This window comes from Melampsora larici-populina (genome assembly GCF_000204055.1).
Source record: "Melampsora larici-populina 98AG31 unplaced genomic scaffold MELLAscaffold_13, whole genome shotgun sequence".
NCBI classification, from domain to species: Eukaryota; Fungi; Basidiomycota; class Pucciniomycetes; order Pucciniales; family Melampsoraceae; genus Melampsora; species Melampsora laricis-populina.
Genome location: NW_006768777.1, coordinates 1,395,877 through 1,421,513, shown reverse-complemented (window position 1 = coordinate 1,421,513; position 25,637 = coordinate 1,395,877). Strand labels below are relative to the sequence as shown.

Genomic DNA, 25,637 nt, shown 5'->3' with positions numbered 1-25,637 from the left:
AGAAAAGAAACAAAACCTTGAGAGTTTGAACGAGGTTCCCACGGAATTCCTCAAAGTATTCCATTGCTCACCGAGCAGACCATGATGCCGACCAGAGAGTCGCGTTGGGGTTGCAAAGGGCAAATGCTGCTTGAAGGTATGGGTCTTCCATACGAAGCCACGGGATGCAGTTTTGAAGGAGCCACAGGACGAGTATCATATTCAAAAGACCAACTGAGAACTTGGGTAAGTTTAAGAAATCTTGAAGTGAGGATTTCTCGTGCTTATGCTTTTCAGCTTCTTGTGCAGCCACCTTTGCAGCTTGCCGAGCCTTCCAAGGCAAAGGCAAGTTAGCACCAGCAGCAATGGCATTGTCTCGTCCAGCGCATTGTGCCCGACCAGCGTCACCGTCGCGATGGCCTGTTAGGTTCCAATTGCTCCGTTCGCCAATCCTGTACGACTTGGGACAGAACAAGCATCTTCTGTACATCGGTTTCTCGCCGGGTTGCTGTGGGTAGGTAGGAATGGAATCAGTTTTGTTTCTAATGAAACAAAAATAGAAAGCATACCTGTTTATCTTCTCGCCAAAAAAGCTCGGACTCGAAGTAGAGGCTTATATGATCATAAACCTCGACAGGAGACCCAGTTGAATCAGGTCCAGGCATCTCCTCGATATCTGAATCTTGATCTGGGTCGACATTCTTTGGAAGTTTGTAATTCTGTGCGAGGAATTAAAAGTCAACAATCAAACATAAAGGTGAGAAGGGATAGATGGAAACAATTTACCCCTTTCTTGCTCTTTGTTGGTGCCACCGATTTCTTTTTCTTACTGGCGGTAGACTTCTCTTCAGCTTTCCTGTTGCGCTTTCCATCAACCAGAGATTTAGTGCTATTGAACGAGTTATCATGGTTTTCTTTGTCAATTTCGTTTTTGTTTTCGTCATCTTCATCTTCCGTCTCATAAGTAGGATTGTTTTTGTCGGCGTCATCATCTTCATCCTCGTCATCAATGATCACAGTTGTAGGTTGATGAGGCTTGGATTTCACCTTGGTGGTTGACGACAACATTGATGACTTGCGAGTGGACTTGATACTACTAGATTGAGATTTCTTAGAAGATGATTTCGCCATAGTGAAATGTAGCTTGTACGAGTTGTAAGAGAAGTATGAGGAGTGACAATGATAAGAAAAAGTGTATAACGTGATTCTGAATGTGATCGATGTAAACGAGACTTGAAGTGGGATCAAAATAATTGATAGACAAGCGGAAGTATAGGATGAATCGACCGGTGTGAATAATAATCTAGAGTCTGAGATATATGAATCATATAGATCAGATCGAGAATCAGGAGTTGTCGAACCGATGGCTAGTGCAAGTAAGTCCAGGAATGAGGGTGACTGTGAAACTGAAAGATCCAGCTCAGGTGGGTCCTGCCACGCGCCATTAGGCATCCATATTCGGAAATCCATTGATAAGTTGGTCGAGAAGTTCCAATGACGTGAGGATCGAAGATCAATCGAGTCTAGATTGTTACGCAAGGGGCTCTTCAGTACTTTTGATGGTGGCTCACAGTGGCGGAAGCTCCGACCAAAAACGGGCCTTGAAAAGTGCGCAAACTGCGCACACTGCGCAGAATGCACCGGGCTGCACTGCGCCAATGCGCAGTGGTATAAAAACGCAAAGGCCCCTGGGGTGCGTGACAGCGCAGTGGGAAATGTGCAAAAGTGCGGTGCGCGGACACCAGCGCAGGCGCAATTTTCGCGCAGTAAACTGCGCTGCGCGTCAGGGGTTGCCGGTGTACCATCGCGTAATCCTGATCCTCATCCGACCCCCGAACCGGCCGGATTACCCGACTCTCGGGGGTCTCCAAGCCTTTAGCCGACTCCCATTTTAAATTGATTTTCATTGAAACAAATCATTTGAATAGTATGAATCGATTGCGTTATATAAAAAAGATGCCGACGGGTAGACTAGACAGGAATAGACTCAGCACTACTCAGCATCTTCTCTACATATTAGAGTTACGGTTGAATAGAGGAGCCATTGAGTCATGAGAAATATTGTTTATTGGAAGTATGACTGAAGTTCTTCAAGGTTGATCACTTTATAACTTTCTGGGAATTCGTTGATTAATTCGGCTTCTATCTTGCATTGAACTTCTTGGCCTCCAACTGCTTGTGTACCTGAGCTGAGCCAATAAACTTCGTAGCCAGAAGTAAGTGCAGAGCGAGCGGTGGCGACAAGACAATAATCTGCTGCTAAACCTATTTTTATTTGTAAATTGTTAGAATCCATAAGAGATAGCAAAAAAAATAGTACAAGATCATATTTAGGCATGTGAGTTGTGAAAACTAACCCATGCAAACCAGTGTGGATATGTTTCGAGACTTGAGGAGCTTATCCATCGTTCCTGATGAGTCAAAGGCTGAATATTCTTCTTTTTGAGGATCTTGACCCTATAGATACGTATTTCAAATTTAATCAGAGAAATCATTTCAAGATAAGAGGAGAGAGGAAAAAAGCTGTACATAAAGTAGAAATAGTTGAAGAGCAAAATATTATTAAGCTAACCTTTTTCACAAACTGAACCAATTGATCACGTTGAGAAAGCAATTTCTTAATTCCATTTTCAATTTCACAACCTATAGTACCTTGAACCTTTTGTTTTGATTTCAAAAGTAGAATATCAAGGAATCAAAAAAGGTACGATTGAGAAATTGTAATATCAACCAACACAATGATCTGGCCATAGAGCAATTCCAGAGTTAGGATCAATTTTTGGTGGACATTCTGCTTCTTGTTGATGATTTGACGCAAATGAAATATGATCAGGTGGATGGTAATCCTGATGAACAAATCAAGATTTTTCAAAACGCAATATATTCGATCAGTTTTTTTGTTTCAGCGACGATAAGCAACACCAATTAGGTTAACAAAAAATATATAATATGATACATCTGAACTTTTGAATCAAGATTTGCAAAAGCTTGGAAGGCGCTCGATTCAATTTGTCTCTCTGAGAAAGAAAAATGGCCAACCTGACTGGCGATGATCAAAGCCCAGTCGAGTTCCAAAACTTGATGAACAACCGGTAAGATCGCATCTCCGTTTGGTATGGCCAATGAACCTGAAGGGGGTAAAAAATCATTCTGAATATCAACTAAGACTAAAGCTGTTATCTCCGGATTGAGTTTCTGCATCTTCTTCATCAGACTTTGATTATCTCAGGATGAAAGTTAAGAGAAGAGTCCAATGAATTTTTAGAAATCTATCCAAGGGTTCGATGTGAATATATGGACTCGATACGCTTGATGAAGGGGGTGTACCCTGGTGTACCACAAGATAAGATCACCCGAGTGTATTAAATTGATCCGACCCGACATAGCACGGGTCCTGATCCCCATCAAGACTGTGAGCTGCAAACAGCTGCAAACTCATATTCAAGCAAATGAATCCAAGAAAGAAAGACATAAAACTCTTGATGAACAATAACACATTAATCATGTTGTGTACGGTCGAGTACCTCAGGTCATACCCTTAAAAAAGCCATGCATGTGGTTTTTGTTAATACGGCGATAAACAGCGGGATCCACCATCCAATGTATAAACAGTCAATAATGTAGAACTTTTCAGCCTTGACAAGAGGCCATGGCATTATGAGTACCATATTTATGTACTAAAGAGTTCAAATCTAGTTTGTCAATCAAATTGATCAAGTTTCTTTTTTTTTGTTTACTAAAAAATCATCCTGATGCTAGTTCACCTCAATTCTTAAACATAAAAAACAAATCGCAAATGGAAAAGAAAGAAAAAGAAACTAGGAGAAAGAAAACAAAGACATTAGATTCCTTTATTCTTCATCATCATCATCATCATCAGCTATTGCGACTCCTGTCGTTTCAATCACCTCTTCCTTTTCTTCCTCCTCCGCCTCTTCTTCTTCTTTGTTTGGTTCATCTAACTTCACCTTTTCCATCCCTTACACAAATCCAAATCCAAACACACAATCAGCCCCCATCCTAATCGTTAAAAAACACAAGTCATAAAACTTACCATCAACCAATTCAATCTCATCAACTGGCCAACCTTCTTCAAACCCTTCTGGGTTAATTTCAGGATCACCCAAACTTTCAGCTAATTTATTTTTCCCTTTAATCTCTAATGATTTTTTCCATTCTTTAATCACCTTAGGTATCAATTTAGGACAATATGTTCTTGCAAACAATCCTGCTTCTGATTCTCTACCTGTTTTTAATAATGTTTCTATACATTTTTCGGTTTCTCCTAATTGAAATTGACATGCAAAACTTATATTGTTCGCTCCACTTTTTTCTGTTTCAATCCATAAGAAAATTAATCAATCAGTCAATCATTTAATATCTCATATCCATTAAATCAATAGAAAAAGTACTCAACCTGCTCGTTCGGCTAATTTTTTCAATCCATTCCTATCACCACTTGAACAATAAATCAATAAAAGCCCACTAAGATCATCTCCATGATCAAAACATTCTTCTGCAAGTGTCACGTTCCAATCATTCAAAGCCTTTTCACCAATCGTCCTCCATTTAGGTTGAGCACCCGAATCTTTTGAATCTTTAACTAATTCTAATGCATACTCTAAATTACCTAATTGAATGGCCAATTCAAATTTATGATCTGGGTCATTTGAAACTTCCATAGCTAATTGTTTCAAATCTTGAGATTCTAAGAATCTTCCAATCCGATTCCTTTGATCCATAGGTACTGACTCTAACAAGTTCGAAGCTGATTCCAAATCTCCATGTAAAATCGCAATTTGATATTCAATCACCGATACTGCTAATCCGAATGAATAAATTGCGCACTCTTTATCACAAAGATAGACTCGATTGTGACTTGGAAGGTAACCTAATAGAAACATAGGTTGATCGAAGTGACTAATCGTATGAGTTTGTCCTCCTACTACGTAATTCAATCGATTCGACCCATTAGTATAAACCAAACAATCTCCAACCCATTTACCCGTCCTGACCACTTCCGTCAACTCGTGTAATAATTCAAAAGCTTCTTCAACCCCTTCATCTCCTACTTCACCTCCTTCTTCTAAAAATGTACTATAAGCATCTCTGTTGAATCTCAAAATATAAACCGATTCTTCTCCAGCGATCGCTACAAAGTTTCCGGAATTCGACCAATAAACATCTCTAGCTTCAACTTCCATCCTTCTTACTAACATTCCAGTTTCCCAATCATAAAAGCAAACAAATCCTGATCCTTTAGTACAGAATAATGCACCACCAAAAATTAATTCAGTTGAATAATTGATCTTCACGTGTCCTGGTCTCTCTTTGAAGTTTTTGAAAATTTTGATCTTAAAACTCGATTCTCGAACCGCGTATGTATTTGAGTCGGCTGCCCAAGCAAATCCTACTCCAGTTCCAAAGGCTTTGTTTCGCCATGCTAGCGCTGTATAGATAATAAACTCGCCATCGCCACAGACGGTCACGAATCGGCCATTGGGTGAATGTTGAAGACTTTGTGCGAATACTTCGGTGTTCCCAAGTTCACGGACGGCGATGTTCAACTTCTGTCCATCAGGAATTTCGTTGTCTATGATTAGACAGTGAATGTGAGTGCATGTGTGAGTTTAAGGGCAGACATGAGACAACTGGTTCAAAAGATGTGATAGATTGGGGAATGTTAGAATCAAACTGACCTTGGTTCGCTGCAACGTTAGCCGTAAGAACCTCTGCATTCCTCGTAAAGACTACTTTACCAGCCACATCCATACTGACACTAGGTTCCTCTCGACCCAGTTTGATCACTACTGAACCTTCATCGAAACCAAGACCAAGGTCATTACCTTTCTTAGAATGATAAGTCACACACCAAGCTCGTTCGAGTCCATAATTAAGTGTGTTCTCAAGTCGATAAGTCGAGGCGTGCCATATCTTGACTGTTCCATCCTCTGAGCCGGAGATGATGATGGGCAATGAGGGATGAAAGATTGCGTAGGATACGTTAGATTGATGACCTTCGAGTGTCTGGATACATGACTTGGAGTGATAATCCCAGATCTTGATTAGACTGTTGCAAAGGAGACAAGCAAGTGAGTTAGTTCGAATTCTTAGGTTTGAAGACAAGCAGCGAAGGTCGATTAGGTGATATTGGTAAACAAGATCACCCACCGATCATCACCAGTGGTGACCATATAAGGCTTATCACCGCCATGATAATACTCCACATAATTCACACCCTTCTCGTGTGCATCAAGAGTGAAGTTTGCAGTTTGGGATCCGAGAGACCAAACCTTGACCGTTCGATCAAGACACGAAGAAGCAAATGTATTGGAGTCTTTAGGGTTAAACGCCAAGTTCATGATATAATGTGCGTGACCTTCGAAGACCTTTTGGAGACAATATATACATCAATATCAATCTCAAAAGAGAAGGTGATCGACATTCAAGTTGAGTTGCTTGCTAACCTGAATACATTTCCATGATTTCTCCCAATCCCAAAGTTTGATGGTCATATCATCACTCCCCGTGAGTACAAAAGGTTGAGTGGGATGTACTGCCAGACATCTATGAAAATCGATAATCAGTCTGAGTCCTGGTCAAGCATTTTGATTTGTTCCACCGTACCGAATGTAATCAGGATGTGCTTCGAATCCAGAAACACGCTCTGAGGTATTGTAGTTAAAGACTCGGAGATGGAAATCATCTGTACAAACCAGTTTATTGCTTAGTTTTGTTCTTCAGGAAATCATCTATACCCACACAGAACGAAGCTCGATGAGAACCAAGATACGGACCTGAACCACACACAAACCAATTTTTGCGAGCAATAAATTTGGCGCAACGAACTGGCACTTCAGTAGGAGTGAAAGATTTGAGTAATGCCTATTTGTAAGAGAGTTGGATGAGTTCAGCAAGTTGTCAGAAAAGCTCATGTATGCATCTTCTCTCGATCATCTTGGGCTTACACCAGTTTCAGTATGCCAAACCAAAACTTTCCCAGAGTAAAGCCCAGATAAAAGCCATGGTTCGGTTGGATGAAAGTCGACAGTCTTTACACGTTCTGTTGTTCGATGACGATGAAAGTTAGTGGTAAGATGAGACTCAAAAGGCATTAATTTGATTGTTACCTGATCGAGCCAATAGTTTTCGATGAACTTCTAAGAGCATAGTGTTGTGTTGATGATGATACTGATGATGGTTTCTTGAATAGTGTTGAGGATGTTGAAGTAGTTTTAGTAAGTTGATTTCATTTGGTGGTATTGGTTGGCTAGTTGGTTGGTTGGTGTTGTTGACTTCGATCGATCATCAAGCTTAATGTCACTTGACTCTATGTATAAGCATACACAATCTTAATATCCTACTACCTAATCTCACGCATCAAATACATACCAAGTCACTCTTGCCACTTTGATTTCAACACATGCCCATTTTAAAACATCTGATGACTTGAAACAACTTGTATCAGCATAATTATTTCTATATGATGATACTTTCTCGAGGGTGTTTGAGAAAATGGAATTGGATGTAACTTGCTTGGCAAGTTGAAGTTGCTTGAATTTAAGATTTTTGTTTTGTTCCATGCTTTTTTCGGATTTTATAATTGAAAAGTGTCTGTGTTATGACTTTGATATGCAGAGCATAAGATTTTCAGAATGTCACAGCCCGTTGAGAAATAAATTTTGTTTGAACATATGGATTCCTTGACTGAAGTTTCATCATCATTTCAATAATTCTTACAAGATGTTCTAATGATAGTTTAATCCGCTCATGATGATTCCATTTTGATATATGCTAAAGACATGTTTTTAATACAGAAGAGACAGTTGCGGAAAGTGATCAAATAAGTCTCCTTTTGCTTGTATGATTTATGGAGGTCCTACAAATCTGGTGGCTCCACCTTGTTGAAAGTACTACTACCTGGTCTAGTTCAGTGAGCCAGGTGGTACAGAGCAGGCGCAGGCATGATCGTGAAAATGTACATCATAATTTGAGTACCCTAAGAGACTCAAAAAAGTTCTCAAGAGATTCTAGGAATAGCGCAATCCCAAGGCCCCCTCAAGTCCCTAAGAATGAAACATGAAAATCACATCAGCAAAACCATTTTTGAATATCTTGAAAGAGACTGAGAGGACATACTTCTTATATCGTTGTACAAAAGAGTATATTGCAGGTAAAACTAAGCAAGTACCTATCGGAACAATCAAAGTGTAAAGAGCTAGAGCAAGGCCAGAAATGGGAGCGATGACTGAAGCAGCAATGAACCCAAGCGATACGTTTAACACGATTGGTCTAAGGTCTGAGTTCGGATGCTTTCGCTATTGGAAATGGAATTCATTTATCAGAATCAGGATGCTATTCCGTTGACTGCTGGTCCTCCAGTTTGAAGAAAATTACTGACGATCATATCACGACGCATGATAGGAAAGAGAGCAAACCATTGTAAAGCAAAGATCGTCAGACTGAAAACGCCTGCATTAGAATCTAATCTTGATCCTAATAAGACAGATGCAAAGATGGCCGCATTGAGTGATAAAGCGGAAACAAAGCTAAAATGGATAATAACTTGTTAAGTACGATAGGATATGAGGTTGAATAAGACTACAGGGGGACTCACCTGATGTCTACATTAGGATTTGTAATCTGATAAGGATAATCAGCTAATAGGATATTGATCGATATCAGAAGGGTGGTTAAAGCATAAATTGAATCTGAAGAAGTGGAAAGAGTCAAGGTTTTGAGAACAGGAGAAAGTAGCAATATGAGAATTATGAGAATTACGGTTGATCGCAGAGTGTGTATACCTATCGAAAAAATCACCCGAGGTAGGGTATAATACTGTATGAGTTCAGGAAACGTGTAATGCCAGAGTAAGTTAGCGTACGGTTAAGCTCTCGACCTGGTTTAGCTCTTTCGTAAACAATGTAGCCAAAGAATCCTATAGATAGATTGACCCAAATGAGAAGCTAGGGTGTAAAGATATGGCATGTGCTCAGGTACTGATTAGTACGACCTTTTAGAGCACGTTGACAGCAATGATGAATCTAACCTGAGGATCAATCTGGTGGTTTTGAAGGTGCAAGAAGAGACCAATAAAAATGGTGATAGATGATAAATGAGACGAAAGCGGTAAAGATGATAATACTAAAGTCGAGTATTGATGATGAGATCTAATTGATGATTTGTTCGAATGTAAGTGATTGATGAGGGATCGTGATTGGTAGTTATCTCGATAGGGTTGTTTCAACCAAAGCACTCGTCTAAAAGGTGGCGGCGAAGCCGATGTAGCGTTATCATCATGATTAGCATTGTCAACCGATAAATCGAATCGCTGAGCCCGGATTTTGTCATCTGTAATCGCAAGTTTACAGCTTTAGCAAGGCCGCGTGTAAGGAGGGGGAGATGATTATAACATTGAATAAGAGAAGGAAAACGTACACTGGTGGGCGGTCAAGTCAGCTATAGGACCCTCCGCGTTGCTTTCAAGGACACCTTCCTCAGCCATACCCATGCTGACACCAGAGTCAGAAGTCTCCACGCGTTGTGGGGATTGTTGAAGTTAACCGCTGGAAAAAATAGCCTTTGGTAAGAAGTTGATGATATCACAGTGAAGCTGGAAAGAAAAGACTTGCCTGTTTCAAACTATCTTTCATAGAGCATACTCGGCCCTCTTTCAATTTTGGCAAGAATGGATCGATCGTGGAATGTGATTTGGAATCTGGATGCTGTAAATTTGATCGGCCTGTCAAATTTTGGTCATTTCTGGTCGGTCGGGTGAGCTGCGGCCTCGAGCGACGGTCGTGATGCGACTTCAAATCGTCCATCAAGCCAGCTCTGTGACCGGACATCAAATCGCAACACGTCAAATGTTCCTGGACCCTACCTCATTCTCCTTCAAATTCATTGAGAATCAAGGATGAATGCTCCACCATCAAATCCAATATCTATGTAAGGAACAGACACCATTTTCTCGAGGATCTCATCTTAACGCAATATAGGTTGACGGAATGAGAGCTATATCCGTACACACATCTTGATCGACAAACCACTTCTTCCCTCAATCGTACTACCACTCGACACTTCTGATCCTGTTTTAAGGTATCTCTCACAGTGTAATCCAAGCCCCCAGATGCCCAATGCTCCAAATTTGACAGCAGAAGAAGAACAACTTACTTCTGAGACTCTTTACACGATGAAGCCTGATCTCCTTCACTAGTTTTTTTGAGATGAAAATGCAGGCCAATTTTGAGCTCCTTGTGAAGGATTTTCTGGCTGTTTGTACAACTTCGATTGACATCTGTTGGTTTGAAGATCCTTAATGTTGCAGCACTTCCCATGTGGGCTAGAGAGGGAGGGCTATAAAGCAGTTGCATCCTCATTTGCACACGGGAAGAGTCATATACCTTGAACCGTGAGAAAACGCACGGACAACCTGGCCGAGCGGTTAAGGCGATTGACTAGAATTTTCTCCCTCTAGGATCACACAGATCAATCATCAATTGGAGTTTCTCCGCGTAGGTTCAAATCCTGCGGTTGTCGCTTTTTGATGAGGGGGAGGGGCTTGCTGACCACGCGACAAGACCTTGAGTGTTGAACCAGCTGTGAAACAGTGCTGGAGTATATAACAGTCAATTCTACAAAAGCTTGAGCTTTTGTGATTCTACTCACAATGATAGGGTGTGAATTGTAAGCAGGAAGTAACTTGGGGTTTGTATTGCCATGATGATGCGAGCTGTTTATATAGTCGAGCATCATATCGAGAGAGATGAATAAGGAAATATAAGAGAGATGATACAACAAGAAGGTGATCGGGGATCACCATAATACAAGTTAGATGGAAGAAAAGAAAGGACCGAATCCGGTATTACAGGATTCGGTTTACAACCTAATAATGTGGAGGCGCGGTACATGGTCGGTACGGATCTGGCAAGATCCGTTTTACAAGTAAGATAGAGAAAAAGAATATAATAGGATAAGGGAAATGAAAAGCAATGTGAAAATAGAAAAGCGCTAAAAGTGCGTAAGTCGAGAACAAAGGTATAACCAGAATAGGGAATCACACTTTGTGGTAAACTTTTCTGCATTGACTGTGCCTAATTGGTATCTTTCCTTTGTTCTCGTTGCATGTGCTTTTCTGCTTTCTATTTGTGTTGTTTCTGCCAGACTGCTTTTCTTATTGGAGAGATCATTATATCCAGATCCTTACCAATCATCTACACCAAGCATGGGTCCTGACTGGTGTGCGCCGGTCATAAATGGCGGCCCCACATTGGACCTTCTGTAAGCAGGGGGACTGGTTGTCTTTTGTTGGTCAGTGTGGCAACAATTCTGGTCCAAAAAGCAGGCAAATGGGGGTTCATCAGGGGTGTGGCTTTGTTTACCTTATCTTGCTGCCAGGGGCTGCCCAGCACGGCCTGTGAATGATGCAGGCCTTCAGTAAGTGTTTTTCCGCCAAAAACATTGACAAAATTTGGTTGCTCAGTAGGAAAAAAGGCAACTGGTCCAAGAGAGGTTTGGGTTGGTATTCAATGGCTCAATAGCCTGTGCATCACATTATCAAGATGCAGTGACGGCTTGGTTTTTTATAAATACAACAGTAATCTCATTACATCACATGTTCCCCCTGAATATCACAGCCCCCAATCACTGGTCACTGGCAGGCCAGTGCATCCCAATGTTTTCAGAATGTTTTCCATTGGTAGTTCAACTGACCCCAGGCACTTTTTAAGAAGTCATCAGACAGATCTCCATTGCTCATTAATCAAAACCCCTCCATTTGGTAACAAGATCTTGACCAGTATTCTAAAGCATCTGGACTTTACTTCAAGAAGATCTTACTACTTATTGAACATATTTCAACCAGTGATTCAATGGTTATTAATATTAGCAGGACAGGAAGTCTGACATTGTGGGTCTGATTTGTGAATTGTATGCCTGGTCAGTACAAGCATAATCAATTCCAATGTGTATCTCCAGTTCCTTCCTCAAATCATCTAGTAGCTAAAGGCTATTCTGTGCTACCCCTCACCACCAGATCTGGGACTGGTCCCAAATGTTGAGACTTTTTTCAGGAAAAAAAACTAACTACATATGGGCAAATAGCACCATAGAGTAGGTACTTGAGGCCTTCAGGCTGTGTACCTAAGGCACTAGGGTAGCTTATCTAGGGTCATAGGAACTCAAAACAGAAGCTACTGAGGTGCCTGAGCAGGGATTTCAGGTTCCTAGCCTATGTCTGGTCCCAAATTTCTGCCAAATGTTAACCATCAAGATAGAAAAAAAATCAAAAATGCTTCAGATGACCTTGAGAAGATATAGAAAGATTAAGCTCCCTCATCTGATTCTACCCATGTAATTATCTCCTTGAAATCTTGCTATTGAAGTTTCTATTCTTGAGCTCAAAAACAAATCTAGTTTTGGCAGGGGAGATTGTAGTACCAAGTAGCCTTTAGCTACTGTACCTCTTATTACTCAGGATCCAAAAAACGTAAATTATGAAACATGTATAATGATTTGTTACATAACCTTCTACAAGATAAAATGTAAATTTGGCACCACCCATACCATCCTTTTTTTGGGTCTTGCACAAACTTCTACACAGAACTTGTAAGTAAATCACCAGAAAAATAAACCAATTCCTTGAAATTTCAAACTTCCCAGGGCAACCATTATCAAATGTTCTTACTGCATTTATGATTACATCAAGATGTCTGATGATCCTGTGACACTGGAAGATGGGTCAGATACGTCTATACCAATGCTTTAAAGTAAAAGCCTTGAGCCTGATTAAAGCCACAGACATATGTGGTACCCTTGAGCCTGAAAATGTTTACTTGAACCTAGCCTGGTTCAGGATATCTTCAATCTCCAGGTCCCTTGAAGAGGCCCTCACCCTCTATGACTTCAATTTCAGAAGAAATCCAGTCGAATTCATCTACTTAGACATTTGTGTAGATGTTCCTGTGTAACCATGTTTATGAAGCATTATGCAGTGGCACTGCATAGATGCTGAAGAAAAAACCTTCTCAGAGACTTTTTCCCATAAGCCTTCTTTATACCCATAGACAGATGTACAACATATGGCAAAGGTCAGTGCTCTTCTGCACAGGTGGGTTTGTAGGTTTGTTGATGAGATTTTGTGGGTTGTCATTCCAACAAAAACTGATGATTACATTGAATTTAATCTACTGAAACTCTGTTTATTGATCAATATTCAGTGTCACTATTCCAATTCTTATAAAAAACTTGGAACCAATTTGCCTTGTAAACCTTGTTTATCTCTGTAGGAGATATGCAACATGTAGCAAAGTTTGGTGGTCTGCTGTACAGGTCTGTACAATTCTTTATTGCTACTCTTCCAAAGAAGAATATACTTATGATTTATCCAAGTCAATTACACAGATTTCCTGTGGAAAGTTTTTTTATCATTCAATTTTTGGGGTCACCATTCTAAAAATGATGGAAAACAGAATCCTGAAGAAACAACTTTCCTGCAAACCTTGTTCATCCCTGTACACAGCTACGCAACCTGCAGCTGATTCTGGTGGTATTGTGTACTGGTCCGTGTGTAACGGGTTTGCTGAGATATTGTGATTTTTGTATCCTTTGGCCGGAAAATGAAGATAGACTTGAGCCTTAGTGGTCTTGACTACAGACTGGGTGCAGGCCCTATCTAGCAAGAGCAAACATGGCCCTGTGCCTAGGTTTTAGTCAGTACCACCTGGGCTCACAGCTATATTCACCTTCTATGGATATACAATTCACAATATCTCAGCACCCAGGTACATATAGACCGGTACAAAATACCACCAGAATTTGCCAGGGGTTGTGTAGCTTTTTCTGGGTATGGACAAGGTTTGCTGGAGGAATGTTTTTAGGGACTTTGTTTTCTGACAGTGTGAGAATAGTGACCTCAAAAATTGAATGATAAACAAACTTGGCTCAGATAAGTGTATGCTTCTTGTGCAGAAGATAAAAATCACATTTTTTAGTGACAAAGCATTACATATAGACCTGTACAGCAGACCACCAGACATTGCCACATGTTGCACATCTTTCTACAAGGATGAACAAGGTTTACAGGGAGCACCTCTCTTGACAATCATTTTCTTCAGCAATGGAGTAGCAACATTTGATATTGATCAATAAACAAAGTTTCATGAGAGAGATTGCATAAAACCATGTTTTTTTCTTCAGAGAATAGCAGCATCATGGTATCTCAGCAACACAAAGCTAGTGCTTAAGTGATCTCTGTCTTGCATCAGTCTGCACCTGGGTAGTCATTGGTCAAGATCATTTAAATAACAAATTGAGTGAGTTTTAATGACTTGGCAAGATTTTTTGTAACTGGCCAAGGTCTTCTTGATGACTTGCAAGGTCATTTTAAAAACTGCTTAAGATTAATCTTATGCCTGTACAAGACCTGTGCCATAGATGTTTAAGATATGGATGATGACTGGTTTGAAACTGATTAACCTCAGTTGGAAAACCTATTGACAAAAACTTGAAGTCATGGGATACCCTCGCCTTCCAGTCACCAGGGATTGGGGGCTGTGAATTGAGGGGTCCAAGATCAAATTGAAACACTGAGTTTTCAGAATGTCATAGCCTCTTTTGGGGCCACGGCTCTTTCCACTTCAAGGAGATCCCCTGGGTCTTTAATATCCTCCTCAAAAGGTAAGTTGAAGGTCACTGTTGTTGGAGAATATCATTCTCATGCAAGGTAATATTATTCTCAAGCAATTTTTCCCACAGCTATTGCCTTCTTTGTCCTTTGTAGGAGATGGAAGACTATATAAAGCCTCCCTGTCCTCCCTTGGAATGAATCCTCAAATAACTTCTCTGTCACACTTACTGTACCAAGATTGTAATAGAATTACATTAGGAAGACTGAATCACCGTATGGATCTATTATTTCTGCAAGTGTTTCTTTCGTGAGAAGAACAAAGGTGAATGACCACACATGCAAACCAAATTGATTAAAACAGAAAACCGAACAAAGCGAAACATGAAAGACGAAATTTAAAGAAAGTAATGATAACCAATGATAATCGAAGGGAGAAACATACAAGCCTGTATATAAATACAGTCAATCGATGGGTTTAAAGATACTCTTAATCAGGATAAAAGAAGAAAAGTTTACAAGACATGAAAAACGAGAGTAAGGATTGATGTAAACGAACGAATGCAGCAAATATTACAAGCCGAATGAAAACGACAACTTGAGATTATAAGAGTATAAAGAACTGAGGAATCAATTGAAAATGAGGTTCATGCCATTCAAAACGTTACTACGCTTACATCCCCGTGAGCAGGGCCACTGGTAGGTTTTTGATCCATCACATCTAAAACTACTCGGGCAACGATCTCTTCTACTTGCTCTTGCCGAGCACTTGAGCCTGGAAGAGTGATTGTCCTACGTGCGACAATTTGGATCGGAAGTACACCAACGTCATCTTTACCCGGGATCCCCCACACCTGAATCCAATATAAAACAAAGAGTCAGATTGACAAGATTCAAAGCGTTTGAAGCCAGCGGGTGGACATCAAAAAATAAACGACGGCTTACCTCGTATTCCCTAGGATCGAAATGTAGCCACTCAGGAAGCTGCTTTCTATCTTTATCAACTTGACCCGGGTAGTAGGTCAAAGCAAAGTAGGTTGTATTGCTTGACGAGACATGATTCCGACTTCGACCAGGTGAGCCTTCGCTACTCATCAAAGCGCCTGACGGGGGATTGATTTTCGGTGTCATATGAAAAGGCTGTCCTACCCCGACATTGACGACGATAGGTCCGCTGAGATTGTTTAATCTTTCGTTGCTGGAGTTCGATCGATACAAATCTGGAGATGGACTGGAAGCTGTGTAGCTACTCCCACTTGTTGAATCATGGTGGGAAGGTTGATCGGACGCAACTTGAGGGTGTGATGATTGATCGGGATCCCTGCGATCGGTTTCAGGATAACCTATGCACAGGGGTGATGGAATCTTGGGAGATGAGATATGCCAGTTCTGATCGCGGGGGGGAGAGAAAAAGATGGCGGAAGTAGCAGGAGATCCATTGATTGGTGCTGGGGGAGTGTAAACCGAATGAGCACTCAATCTTTGAATATCACCGAGATCAGACTCTTGTCCAGGTGGGATATGTGACTGCCCATCCCCATCAGCATCTTCGGTTATTGAATCATGGATGACCGATGATGAAGCGCTACGAATTTGAGGGCTTTGGCTACGATTGGGAACATGTTGAGACTTGAATGCAATTAATCTTGGTCTGAAGGAAGTGCTCGAACTCTCCTCTTGAACCCCAGCTGGAACTGATTGAAGAGATTGAGGACTTATCGTTCGATAAGCAGCCGTCTTGATTGCACCGAAAGACTCAGATAAGCCAATCCCGTCATCATCACTGGTGTTTGCATCAGAACTCGATCCAAGATCAACTACCATTCGAATCGTTCCAACGTCCACGCCATCAGATTGACGCTCAGGTCTTGAGGCCGCCGGTTTGAAATCTTTTCGTCGTCGAGGAACAGACGCCGAAGGTTTGACCAACCACTTGCCTTTGGGACTTCTGGATGACGCTGCTTCGCTATCCTCGGCTTGTGTATCAGAATAAAATAGACTTGAACTTCCAGTTGTATTCCAACTCGACCGTTGATCATCAGTGGATGTCGCGGGATGTCGCATGTAATTGGCCGGAGGCAGAATGTCTTCTGAATCATAATCGTCCTCTTCCTCCTCGATGGCTTCGTCGTCCTCGGCACTAGGGTCTGAGCTTGCTAGAACATTGATAACTCGGTGATCTGGTGATACTATACCGAGTCCACGAAGGGAAGGATGAGAGTTGGAATCTAACCGTTGACGCTGCGAAGGTTTTGTGAAGACGTTGAAGATGTCAAGGCGTTTGAGTGCTTTTGGTGGAGGCTGGGCAACACCAGCGACTGCTAACTCGTTCGGAGTCACCACCATCATTGGCCCACCTGCTTCTGCCTCCTTCTGCCATTTAGGTGAGTGGACCCCAACAAAGGTGTCTCCGAGGCTAAGTGGGGTTTCCTTGATACTGACAGCTTTACCGATGTCTGATTTTTCTCCAGGATAAGCGTAATGCGACTGATAGACATCCTCTTCTTCAAGCTCGCGCAACCCATCCGCTGAGCAATATTTTCGACAGCTCCGCATGATCAAGATCAAGAGCATAATGCCACCTAGTGTTCCAAATACCACAGCGATAGCCATCTTACCACCATCGGACAAACTTGATCCTGAGGAAGAGGACGAAGCTGGTTGATCATCAAACTGAAATGGTAATTCTGCAGAAGACCTCAGACCGTTCAACCCCGTGGCTTGCAGGGTCACCGTTACAGGCGCGCCTTGGCTGTCATAGCTTTCTGGAGGAGTACCGGAGAGTGTAAGTGGGTAAGTGGTGAAATGAATCCAATTTTGAGCTTCAGGAGGAGATATTTGAGCAAGAGAATAAGTAGCGTTGAGATTTGAGGTGTATTGGCTCAAATCGAGACTGAAAGCTTGACCGGGCTGCACACGTAAGGCTGGTAAGACAGGTGCAGTGAACAGGCCAGGGAGAACTCTCAAGACAACGTGTGTGGTGATATTGTTGTGGCAGCTTGGGGTATTGAAGATCACAGGTATAGTAACATTAGTTTGAGCTAAAAGGGACTCTGGAAGGGTGCCACTGATTGAATGATGCTCTTTATCATGGGTCAGATAGGGTGTGGCTGATAGATCGACAGTTTCCGAGACGGGGGTTGTCGAATTGCGGGGAGACCCATCAACGTTGAAATTGGCCATGGGAATGACGTAGTTGATGATGCTTTGAGCTGTGGCATTGATAGGTGGCAAAGATTGAACTAAGTCGAGGGTGTGTTGAGTGACGGTGAAGGTGAAGGTTTGACTTAAATCCCCATACCCCAAATGATCACTTCCATACACCACAATTGTCACATCGTTTTGCTCGTTGGGACTCACTCCGTCAAAAGTCGCGGTGTTAGTGTTGAACTTGATCCAGCTGGGTAGCGTAGTGGTACCGGCTTCGTATGCCGAATAATAGATTCCAGCGCCAGAGGAGGTCACAAAGGTATCCGGTAAAAGCCCAATAGACCATGACCAGTTCGGTGGGACGGTGATACCCTTAGTAGCATGGTTGTACTTGGCGGAGCCTATAACAGCACCATTACCGAGCTGAGTATCCAAGGGAAGCTTGACGCGAGGAGGAGGACTATCCACAACTAGCATACTGAATTTATCGGATAGCGAACTTGAGTTATCAGGCGCGTGAGCTGTTATTATGACGCTAATACTGCCGAGGTGGGATGTATCAGGGGTCCCTTGAATGGAAGCTACATCTGATTTGAAGCTGGCCCATGAAGGGAGATTAGTAGCGGAGTAGGTGACTCCAGCATTTCCAGTTGAGCTGTTGAATGTACCAGGAAGGATAGACCATGAAAATGGGACTCCAACGCGTGCAACAGGAGGTCTTTGATCCGAAAGAGGATAGACCACAGAAAGGCGAGGAGACGGAATGGCCTGCGCGAGGTTCGAAAGGAATATGATTGAAAGCAGAAAAAACATCATATTGATGATGGGAAAGAGTGTTGTGTCTAGGTCGAAGTAGCGTATATCATATAAATTGATGTTCGCAAGTGCGTCAACTTTGATAAGTGTGAGGTGAGTCGACGGCGCGTCCTTGAACAATGGTATTGGTGAAAAGACTGGATATGTGAAGCAGAGCGTCATTATCAGCTATCATGAGGCATCATCAGCTGAGAAGACTTTATTGCAACTGACCAGTAGGGATGTAAAGTTGGTATGATTAAAATATTAATCAAGTACAAAACACAAGTACGCAAGGACAGAAAACTAAATCTAGCCTTGTGGAGAGGCGTGAACTAAGTGAAAGTGGGTGAGGATTCTAAGGAATCCAAAGACGAACACGGGTCGAGGTTAATTGATTGAGACCTACGTCCAGATATTTGAGAGACGCCGAGTATTGGCCGTTTTTGTATAGAAAAGAGTTAGGAAGACACAGAATAAGCACCAAACAGACCGCAGACGAAAAGTAACAAAGTGATAGAGATGATATTATAGAAAGCTTGAGTAGAGATTGAGGTCTTCGATGGATATCAAAATAATCAGGTTTGAGGTCAGCGTCAGTCCAAAAGTTTTATTCAAAGGTTAAGCTTAATTCATGATCTACTTCTGACGGTTGTGCCTTGAAGGAAAAAAAACCCCGCCACAATGATGATGTTCAAGTTCAACAAAAACACGGAATCAGTCTTTCGATGATTCTATTGAGAGTAGCCAAACGAAGCTTTGGAGGTCTCTTTCTTTCGATCCTGTCCACTACTTGGCAAGATGATATCGATATCAGATTCGAGCGCTGAGATTCCTCTCAACTTAATGTCTACGTGGTGCTATAGAAGATATTTTTCGACTCAAGTCGCCTACCTATGAGCTGCAGCACCCCTACCTAACCGATGACTAGTGGCTTGTGCCTGAATGGATAGAACGGCGCGCGTGCGCGAAAATATATGATCAACACGTCGCGTCTAGTTTGGCCGGCCAACCTCGTGTGTTCCTCGTCTGAATGCAACAGGAATAAGATCAATTTCACGGTACTTTTTAACCTTGTCTCAACCTCATTGATCTGGTATGTATCACTGCCTAGCTTTCGTGATAACCCAACTAATCTGATCTAACATGTTGATTACCACATACATATATGAGAACCTGATCAGCTCTTCGGAGCGTTCGGGTACTTTCAGGGAGACCCTCACACATATCTCATGTGAACATCGACTCCACCCTCAAACTCAAGAGGTAATACATAACTGACTCGACACAAGTACAAACGCTCGCAAGCTCGCCAGACACCGGAGCTTTCAAAGATGATTCCAGTGTCTGAACTTGGAAGAAATACTCGGGTTAAATGCATGTCTGAAATACAACCACTACAACTAGGCGGATTGATACGGAGAACAGACTAATCCGCCGCTAGCTTATGAGGTAAGACGCCAGTAAGATCATCCATGGGGCAGGCCAAACGATCAGTGCTTTGAAAGAGTTCCAGGTCCTCAAACACGGGGAAGAGAAAGCTCGCCGTCAAAGTATGATGGCCTCCTTTCTCAGAAAATTTCTCAGAGAGAGGAGCTGGGTGATGGTGCTCTTGGTCAACAAAAGAACCGCACATGACCAAGTTCACCCCCGATAAACATCAGCGAAGGAAAAATCTCACAAAGGCATATGTCTGAGAACCTCGCCACCTCTCCGATTGATGCCCCCGATGTTCCACTACCAAGCCTCAGGCTCGCCTCTCAAGTAACTCAACAGAAATCTACAATATACCGACGCGAAACTTTGAGCCTTTTCTCAGGACGGTTGACACCAAAGCGAAGACTGGCATTGACTTTATGGGTGCCTTGAGACGTAGTCAATCAAAATGAGCTAGATACTGCATTCAGTTGCAAGTGTTCAACCCCAGACATTGTGTTGCTGTCAGCGTTTCCGTGGGTACAAATATCATTCTGTAGAGCAGACAAGCCAATTCAGTCCACCTCTCGCTCTTCCAATTTCCAAAGACCAAATCCACAAAAGAATCAAAATGTCACAAACTTGAAGTGAATCCAAGACCCAAAATATAAGCTATACATTCACATTCATATACGAAAGAAACATCCATGAAAGTCCATTGTTAAATAAATATGATTTGCAGATGCAGAGAGAGGAAAAAGTGTCAATCGAATGAAAAAACCAATTCAAGTCAAAGAAAGTAGAATGTGATCATCATAATAATAATAGAGATTTTCAAAGAAAATCTAAACAAGAGCTTATCAACACGCTATTTGTTAGAAAATCAAAATCAATACTCAATCTACAATTCTCAAATACCACCAAAACAGTAAAAAACAACGAAAAACTTACAGAAGAAGCAGAAGATGAAAACGCTTTGTTTTTAGACCTAAGAATATGTTTAAAAGCTTTATTTTCTCCAAGATCATCATCATCATCATCATTTTGTGAAGCATCTAATTGATAAATTAAATCTAATGTAGGATCTTGAATTGAAATCAACTTTAATCCTTCAATAGGTTTACAAAAACGATTTGTTCTTGAATTGATCTGATTTATCTTTTTTGAAAAAAAGAAGAAAAACAAAACTATCAGTTTTTTTCCCCATCAACTTCTTTTTACGTATAAAATTACTTGCAACTCAACTGGTCTACCTAATTTTAATTCTTGAGTATCTTCAATAGACAATATAAAGGAGAATTGTAGGAATATTAACAAAAGATGAAGTTTGATAAAGTCTATCAAATTGAATTTCATGATGACATATAAATCGGAATTGAAGACCCTTATAAACACAATGATTTGTCTTCAATCAATCAACCTTAACATTCGAAAGAGAAAGACATCAACAAATCCAACCAAAGGGATTTATTTGACTGCTTCTGCTCATTCCGTCATGTCTCAACCTCCGTCAAACTCGTATTTTTCCAAGATAAGGAGAAGAGAGTTACCAAGTAGTGTTACATTGACGAAGTAGGTTACCTTACCACCCGAGGGACATTCTGCTCAGTTATTTCTCGTATTGATACTCGGTTGCTAAGTATAAACTTAAATCTAACCTAAAAGCATGAGACAATCCATGATCACCCAATGGTGTTCAACGTTAAGCTTCGATTGTCCTCTTACTGAGTATCACGAATAAAGCCCCAGAAAAGTTGATAGAGTAAGTAGATAGTATAAATACAACTAAAATATAAAAAACGTGAGTTTCTTTTTCAGTGAAATACAAAACAGAAACGATTTCCTGATAAAAATTCGGGGATATCATCTGCATCTGATCTATAATCACATAAAAGATATCATGATCAACATAAACCCACAAGTCTTTAATTTGTTTCACAAGAATAGTGCGATGATCTTTTAAATGACACACAATATCATCTTTTTGAAAGAAAAAAATATGTTTTATCAAGACGATTAATCTTGAAGTAAACTTTGAGATTTCTTCAAGACTTGATCAACCGTCGGTCTAAGTTTAGGATCCAAAACCAACATTTCTTTGATCAAAGTTTTCAATCCGTCACTATAACCTGTTTGATCCTTCGAAGGAAACTTCCATGAACCATTCATCACAGCTAAAGCCATACTACCACCTTGTTCAATCGTATCATTTGTTTCAAACGGTGAATGTCCATATGCTAAACAGTATAGAACACAACCTAATGACCAAATATCTACAGCTTCAGTTAATGGTTCACCTGTTTTGACATCAAACAACTCAGGGGCTCGATAAGGCATTGAGGAGTGTCTGCAATAAAAACATTAAAAACATTGTTAACTTTTAAGTTGGTGATTCAAAGTGATATACCTTTGAAGTTACTCAACTCAGCTGCCAAATCTTGCTGTTGTAGAGCAACTGATCGATTAGGGATCTCAACTCTAGCTTTCACAGCAGATCCAAAGTCCATCAAGATAGGTTGACCTTCATCACTGATCATCACATTAGCCGGTTTCAAATCACGATGAGCCCATGGTTCGACCACATTCGCTTTAGTTGAAGTTTTGGTTGATTCGGGTCCTGTTGATTCTTGGTGATCTTCATGAGCACCATGAGACGAAAGATTCCCCATCAAGGGAGCTTCCTGTTGTTCTTCTTCTGTTTTCCCCATTTGTTCTTCTTCGTCATCATCTTCGTCATCATGAATAGGGGATGAACTAGTTGAAGGACTGATAACTATCGAAGGTGAAGATACTACGTTCCCTAAGTTCTTGGGCGATCCACTAGGAGGATAAGAAGATGAATCAGAGGTTGTTTCTGTGGTGTGATTTGTTGTGGGTTTCTTGTTAGGTGTATATCGATGCATTGCTCTGACTGCTTTCAGAGTACCAATAAAATAACCTAAAATGTCGCGTTCGGGTATTGTTGTTGAATTATCAGAGTGAGTAGTGACCAAATCTTGTAAATTCCCTCGAGAGTAATATGGTAAGAATAAACTATTCGGTTTTGAAAATCAATTGGAAACAAAATAAACGAATTTTTCAAATAGAAATCAATATTGAAATCCAAAATTCTTTGATCTCATTATCTGGGACTTTAGAAGATTATGATTGCGAGTTGAAATGTATCTTACTACACTATTTTCCCGTCTCCATCTTTATCCTGTATCACACAAGAGTCCAGACACCTGATGATATTCGCATGTCGAAACCGTCTACAAACAAACAAATACCTCAAGTCAATTTCTGAGTTTGATCTGATTTTGAAAAAAGTGATGAAGATGAAACTAAACCTATAAGCTTCAACTTCTTTTAATGCTTCTTTAACACTATCACTTCCAAGTGTGCATCTAATTTTTTTCAAAGCAAATAATCTTCTAGAAGATAAATCTTCAGCAAGATAAACATAGGAGAACCCTCCTTCTCCAAGTAATTTGACTGTTCGATTGGAGAACAAAAAAACAGTTAGCATTTGATGAGTCAATGATGGAAAAGTAGAATGACTTCACTGATTTTGAATGTACGTCCATTGAGCTTTAGGGTCGCATCTTTTGAAACATTGAATAGAAGTATATATCAGTATCATTGTAGATTATTAATATCGGAAATCGAGATGGTCTTGATCTGGTTTGTTTACCTGGTTGACAGAAACAACCTTTTAAAGTTGAAATTGAATCTTGAATGACATGAGAAAGAGTTTCGATCGAAAGCTGAACCATTGAAGTTGAGTTTCTTTGCGATTGATTTGAATGATGATCTGGATGACTTCAATGTGATGGTTGTTTCCCTCTTGGTAGTTCTTGGTTGCTGAGGAAGTTGTCTTGAAGGTGGTTGCTGATCGTCTTGACACGTTGTTCTGCTTTACCTAAACTGTGTTCGTAAAACTGCATTACGAAACTGTTGTTCTCTTTGGCATTTTCCGATTTATTTCCTGCCCCCTCAAGCTTTCGATAGTTTTGACTTTTCTTTACCTTCTCCATTCCTTCTTCCAAGTAAAGATCATCGACACCACCGGTCTCTTGTCTAACTTTTTGTTTGGGAAGTTTAGTGCCTAATCAGTCATGCGGACTGCAATCATGCTCAAAACGAGCACGTATCGGTTAAATCTATCTTTTGAACAGAATTCTACAATTCTTCAAATATGATGAGCATCACTTGCCGTGAAAGTTCAATTGTGGTCACCGATGTGTACAAGATGGCTTATGTCGTGTGATAAGTTTGAGCTTGGATTCTATGCTTCCTGCCACATTTTTGTGGAGTCAAAGTTAAACAAGACATTGGGACAATTGCACAAACAGACCGATGCGCTAGGCTTGGAGAACCTTTAGAGAGCTTGGTTCCAATGTTTTTAAGCTGAATGATCTTGCGATTAAAGCGTATCAGCAGTGAAAGTGAATTTCCCCCAGAACATCATGTGAAATTGATTTGCATCCAGAAGGGGATTTGGGACAATGCGCGCACTCAAATATCTCAACCCATAGTGATCAGTCAAACTTGACCCATTATAACGCAAAACAACTTGTTATACATATATAGTGGGTAGTGTCTAAAAGCGTGAAATCGGGTATTTGGAGCAAAAAGTTTATCAGTGCCACAAATTTGATCCAAATTGGAATCCGAGCACAGATTTGGAGTCCTTGCATCGGCCGCTATCAGAAATTGTTATCTCTGAGTTGTTTCAAGGGCTTTAAATTTTTCATCTTTTTTACAACAAAGTAGATTTTCATCATAGAATGTAATTTGCAATACAGAAAATTAAACAATACAATTCCTAGTGCTTTGCGACCTTCTCCATCAGTGAGGACATGAATTACAGCAAGAAGTCAATATTTGAAAAAGTTATAAGGAAAAACAAACAAAATGTCATCGATTGAAGTCAGCATTGGTCACAGAGCCATGAGCAGCGGTTCGGAAAGAGTCGTATGGGTGCATTGTGACCTGGTGTATCAGTGAGAGCAGAAATCAATAAGACAAAACAATCTTCGATGAAAATGTGAGAAAAAAGGGCGAAAACATACATCGAGGCCAGCATCAGTTGCATAGTTGCCAGAAATGGTTTGATGAGATGTATATGTCTTAGTGACAGCATTAGAACCACATTTGACTTTCATGGCCTGCCTACAAGCTATCAAATGCATCAAACAATTGATAAATCAAGAAAAATTCATGAATGAGATCAAGCAAAAGGTCGACTTACAAGAGATTGAACATTATCTTGTTGGTCTTGGGATGAAGATGAAACTCTCGGATGGTTACGAGAGGACCGGTTTGCCTATTTGTTTCAACCAAATCCTTCTCTTCCTGGAGATTGGAACGCTCGTACGGTGTTCGAGATAGCCTAAAACAAAATTGTTGTATGTATTGATCCTGTCAGTATTGGATATATAAGACAACAAAGCGATCAAGATAAATAACTTACATGTGACACCAAAGAAAGTCAATTGGAACCAATTGGCTCGAGTTCGCAATAGGATTTGAAGGTCGGAAAGGAACTGATCCACTTGAAGGATGTGATCTCAATCCTACATGTACGGGGAAATTTGAACATATGTAATTTTTTCCCCGGTCCGACATTTCACGCTTTTAGACACTACCCACTATATGGGATACAAAGTTGAATCCGGGAACGGACCCGGAT

General features: G+C 40.8%; 6 protein-coding genes across 6 annotated transcripts; all 6 read right to left on the bottom strand.

Annotated features, from left to right (window-relative positions):
* Positions 1-1,223: 1,223 nt before the first annotated feature.
* MELLADRAFT_85297 (uncharacterized protein) lies at positions 1,224-1,449 on the bottom strand (the record flags this gene model as incomplete). The annotated part of the gene is made up of 2 exons (XM_007408673.1): positions 1,224-1,346; positions 1,387-1,449. 2 exons carry the CDS (start codon positions 1,447-1,449, stop codon positions 1,224-1,226), a joined length of 186 nt encoding a protein of 61 aa, XP_007408735.1.
* A 595-nt stretch (positions 1,450-2,044) lies between these two features.
* On the bottom strand, positions 2,045-3,180 carry MELLADRAFT_105481 (uncharacterized protein; the record flags this gene model as incomplete). The annotated part of the gene is made up of 5 exons (XM_007408672.1): positions 2,045-2,244; positions 2,337-2,436; positions 2,552-2,638; positions 2,715-2,825; positions 3,019-3,180. 5 exons carry the CDS (start codon positions 3,178-3,180, stop codon positions 2,045-2,047), a joined length of 660 nt encoding a protein of 219 aa, XP_007408734.1.
* Positions 3,181-3,658: 478 nt separating this feature from the next.
* MELLADRAFT_47966 (uncharacterized protein) lies at positions 3,659-7,254 on the bottom strand (the record flags this gene model as incomplete). The annotated part of the gene is made up of 10 exons (XM_007408671.1): positions 3,659-3,958; positions 4,034-4,312; positions 4,397-5,572; positions 5,679-6,049; positions 6,151-6,368; positions 6,447-6,546; positions 6,607-6,685; positions 6,777-6,864; positions 6,948-7,042; positions 7,110-7,254. 10 exons carry the CDS (start codon positions 7,147-7,149, stop codon positions 3,831-3,833), a joined length of 2,574 nt encoding a protein of 857 aa, XP_007408733.1.
* A 745-nt stretch (positions 7,255-7,999) lies between these two features.
* MELLADRAFT_105479 (uncharacterized protein) lies at positions 8,000-10,316 on the bottom strand (the record flags this gene model as incomplete). The annotated part of the gene is made up of 8 exons (XM_007408670.1): positions 8,000-8,045; positions 8,119-8,297; positions 8,381-8,528; positions 8,597-8,690; positions 8,864-8,945; positions 9,029-9,330; positions 9,418-9,491; positions 10,153-10,316. 8 exons carry the CDS (start codon positions 10,314-10,316, stop codon positions 8,000-8,002), a joined length of 1,089 nt encoding a protein of 362 aa, XP_007408732.1.
* A 4,942-nt stretch (positions 10,317-15,258) lies between these two features.
* Positions 15,259-18,568, bottom strand: MELLADRAFT_85293 (uncharacterized protein; the record flags this gene model as incomplete). The annotated part of the gene is made up of 2 exons (XM_007408669.1): positions 15,259-15,456; positions 15,548-18,568. 2 exons carry the CDS (start codon positions 18,566-18,568, stop codon positions 15,259-15,261), a joined length of 3,219 nt encoding a protein of 1,072 aa, XP_007408731.1.
* A 3,075-nt stretch (positions 18,569-21,643) lies between these two features.
* MELLADRAFT_47963 (uncharacterized protein) lies at positions 21,644-23,820 on the bottom strand (the record flags this gene model as incomplete). The annotated part of the gene is made up of 7 exons (XM_007408668.1): positions 21,644-22,310; positions 22,388-22,550; positions 22,611-22,996; positions 23,134-23,214; positions 23,293-23,437; positions 23,509-23,547; positions 23,637-23,820. The coding sequence occupies 7 exons, from the start codon at positions 23,716-23,718 to the stop codon at positions 21,980-21,982; spliced, it is 1,227 nt and encodes a 408-aa protein (XP_007408730.1).
* Positions 23,821-25,637: the final 1,817 nt, after the last annotated feature.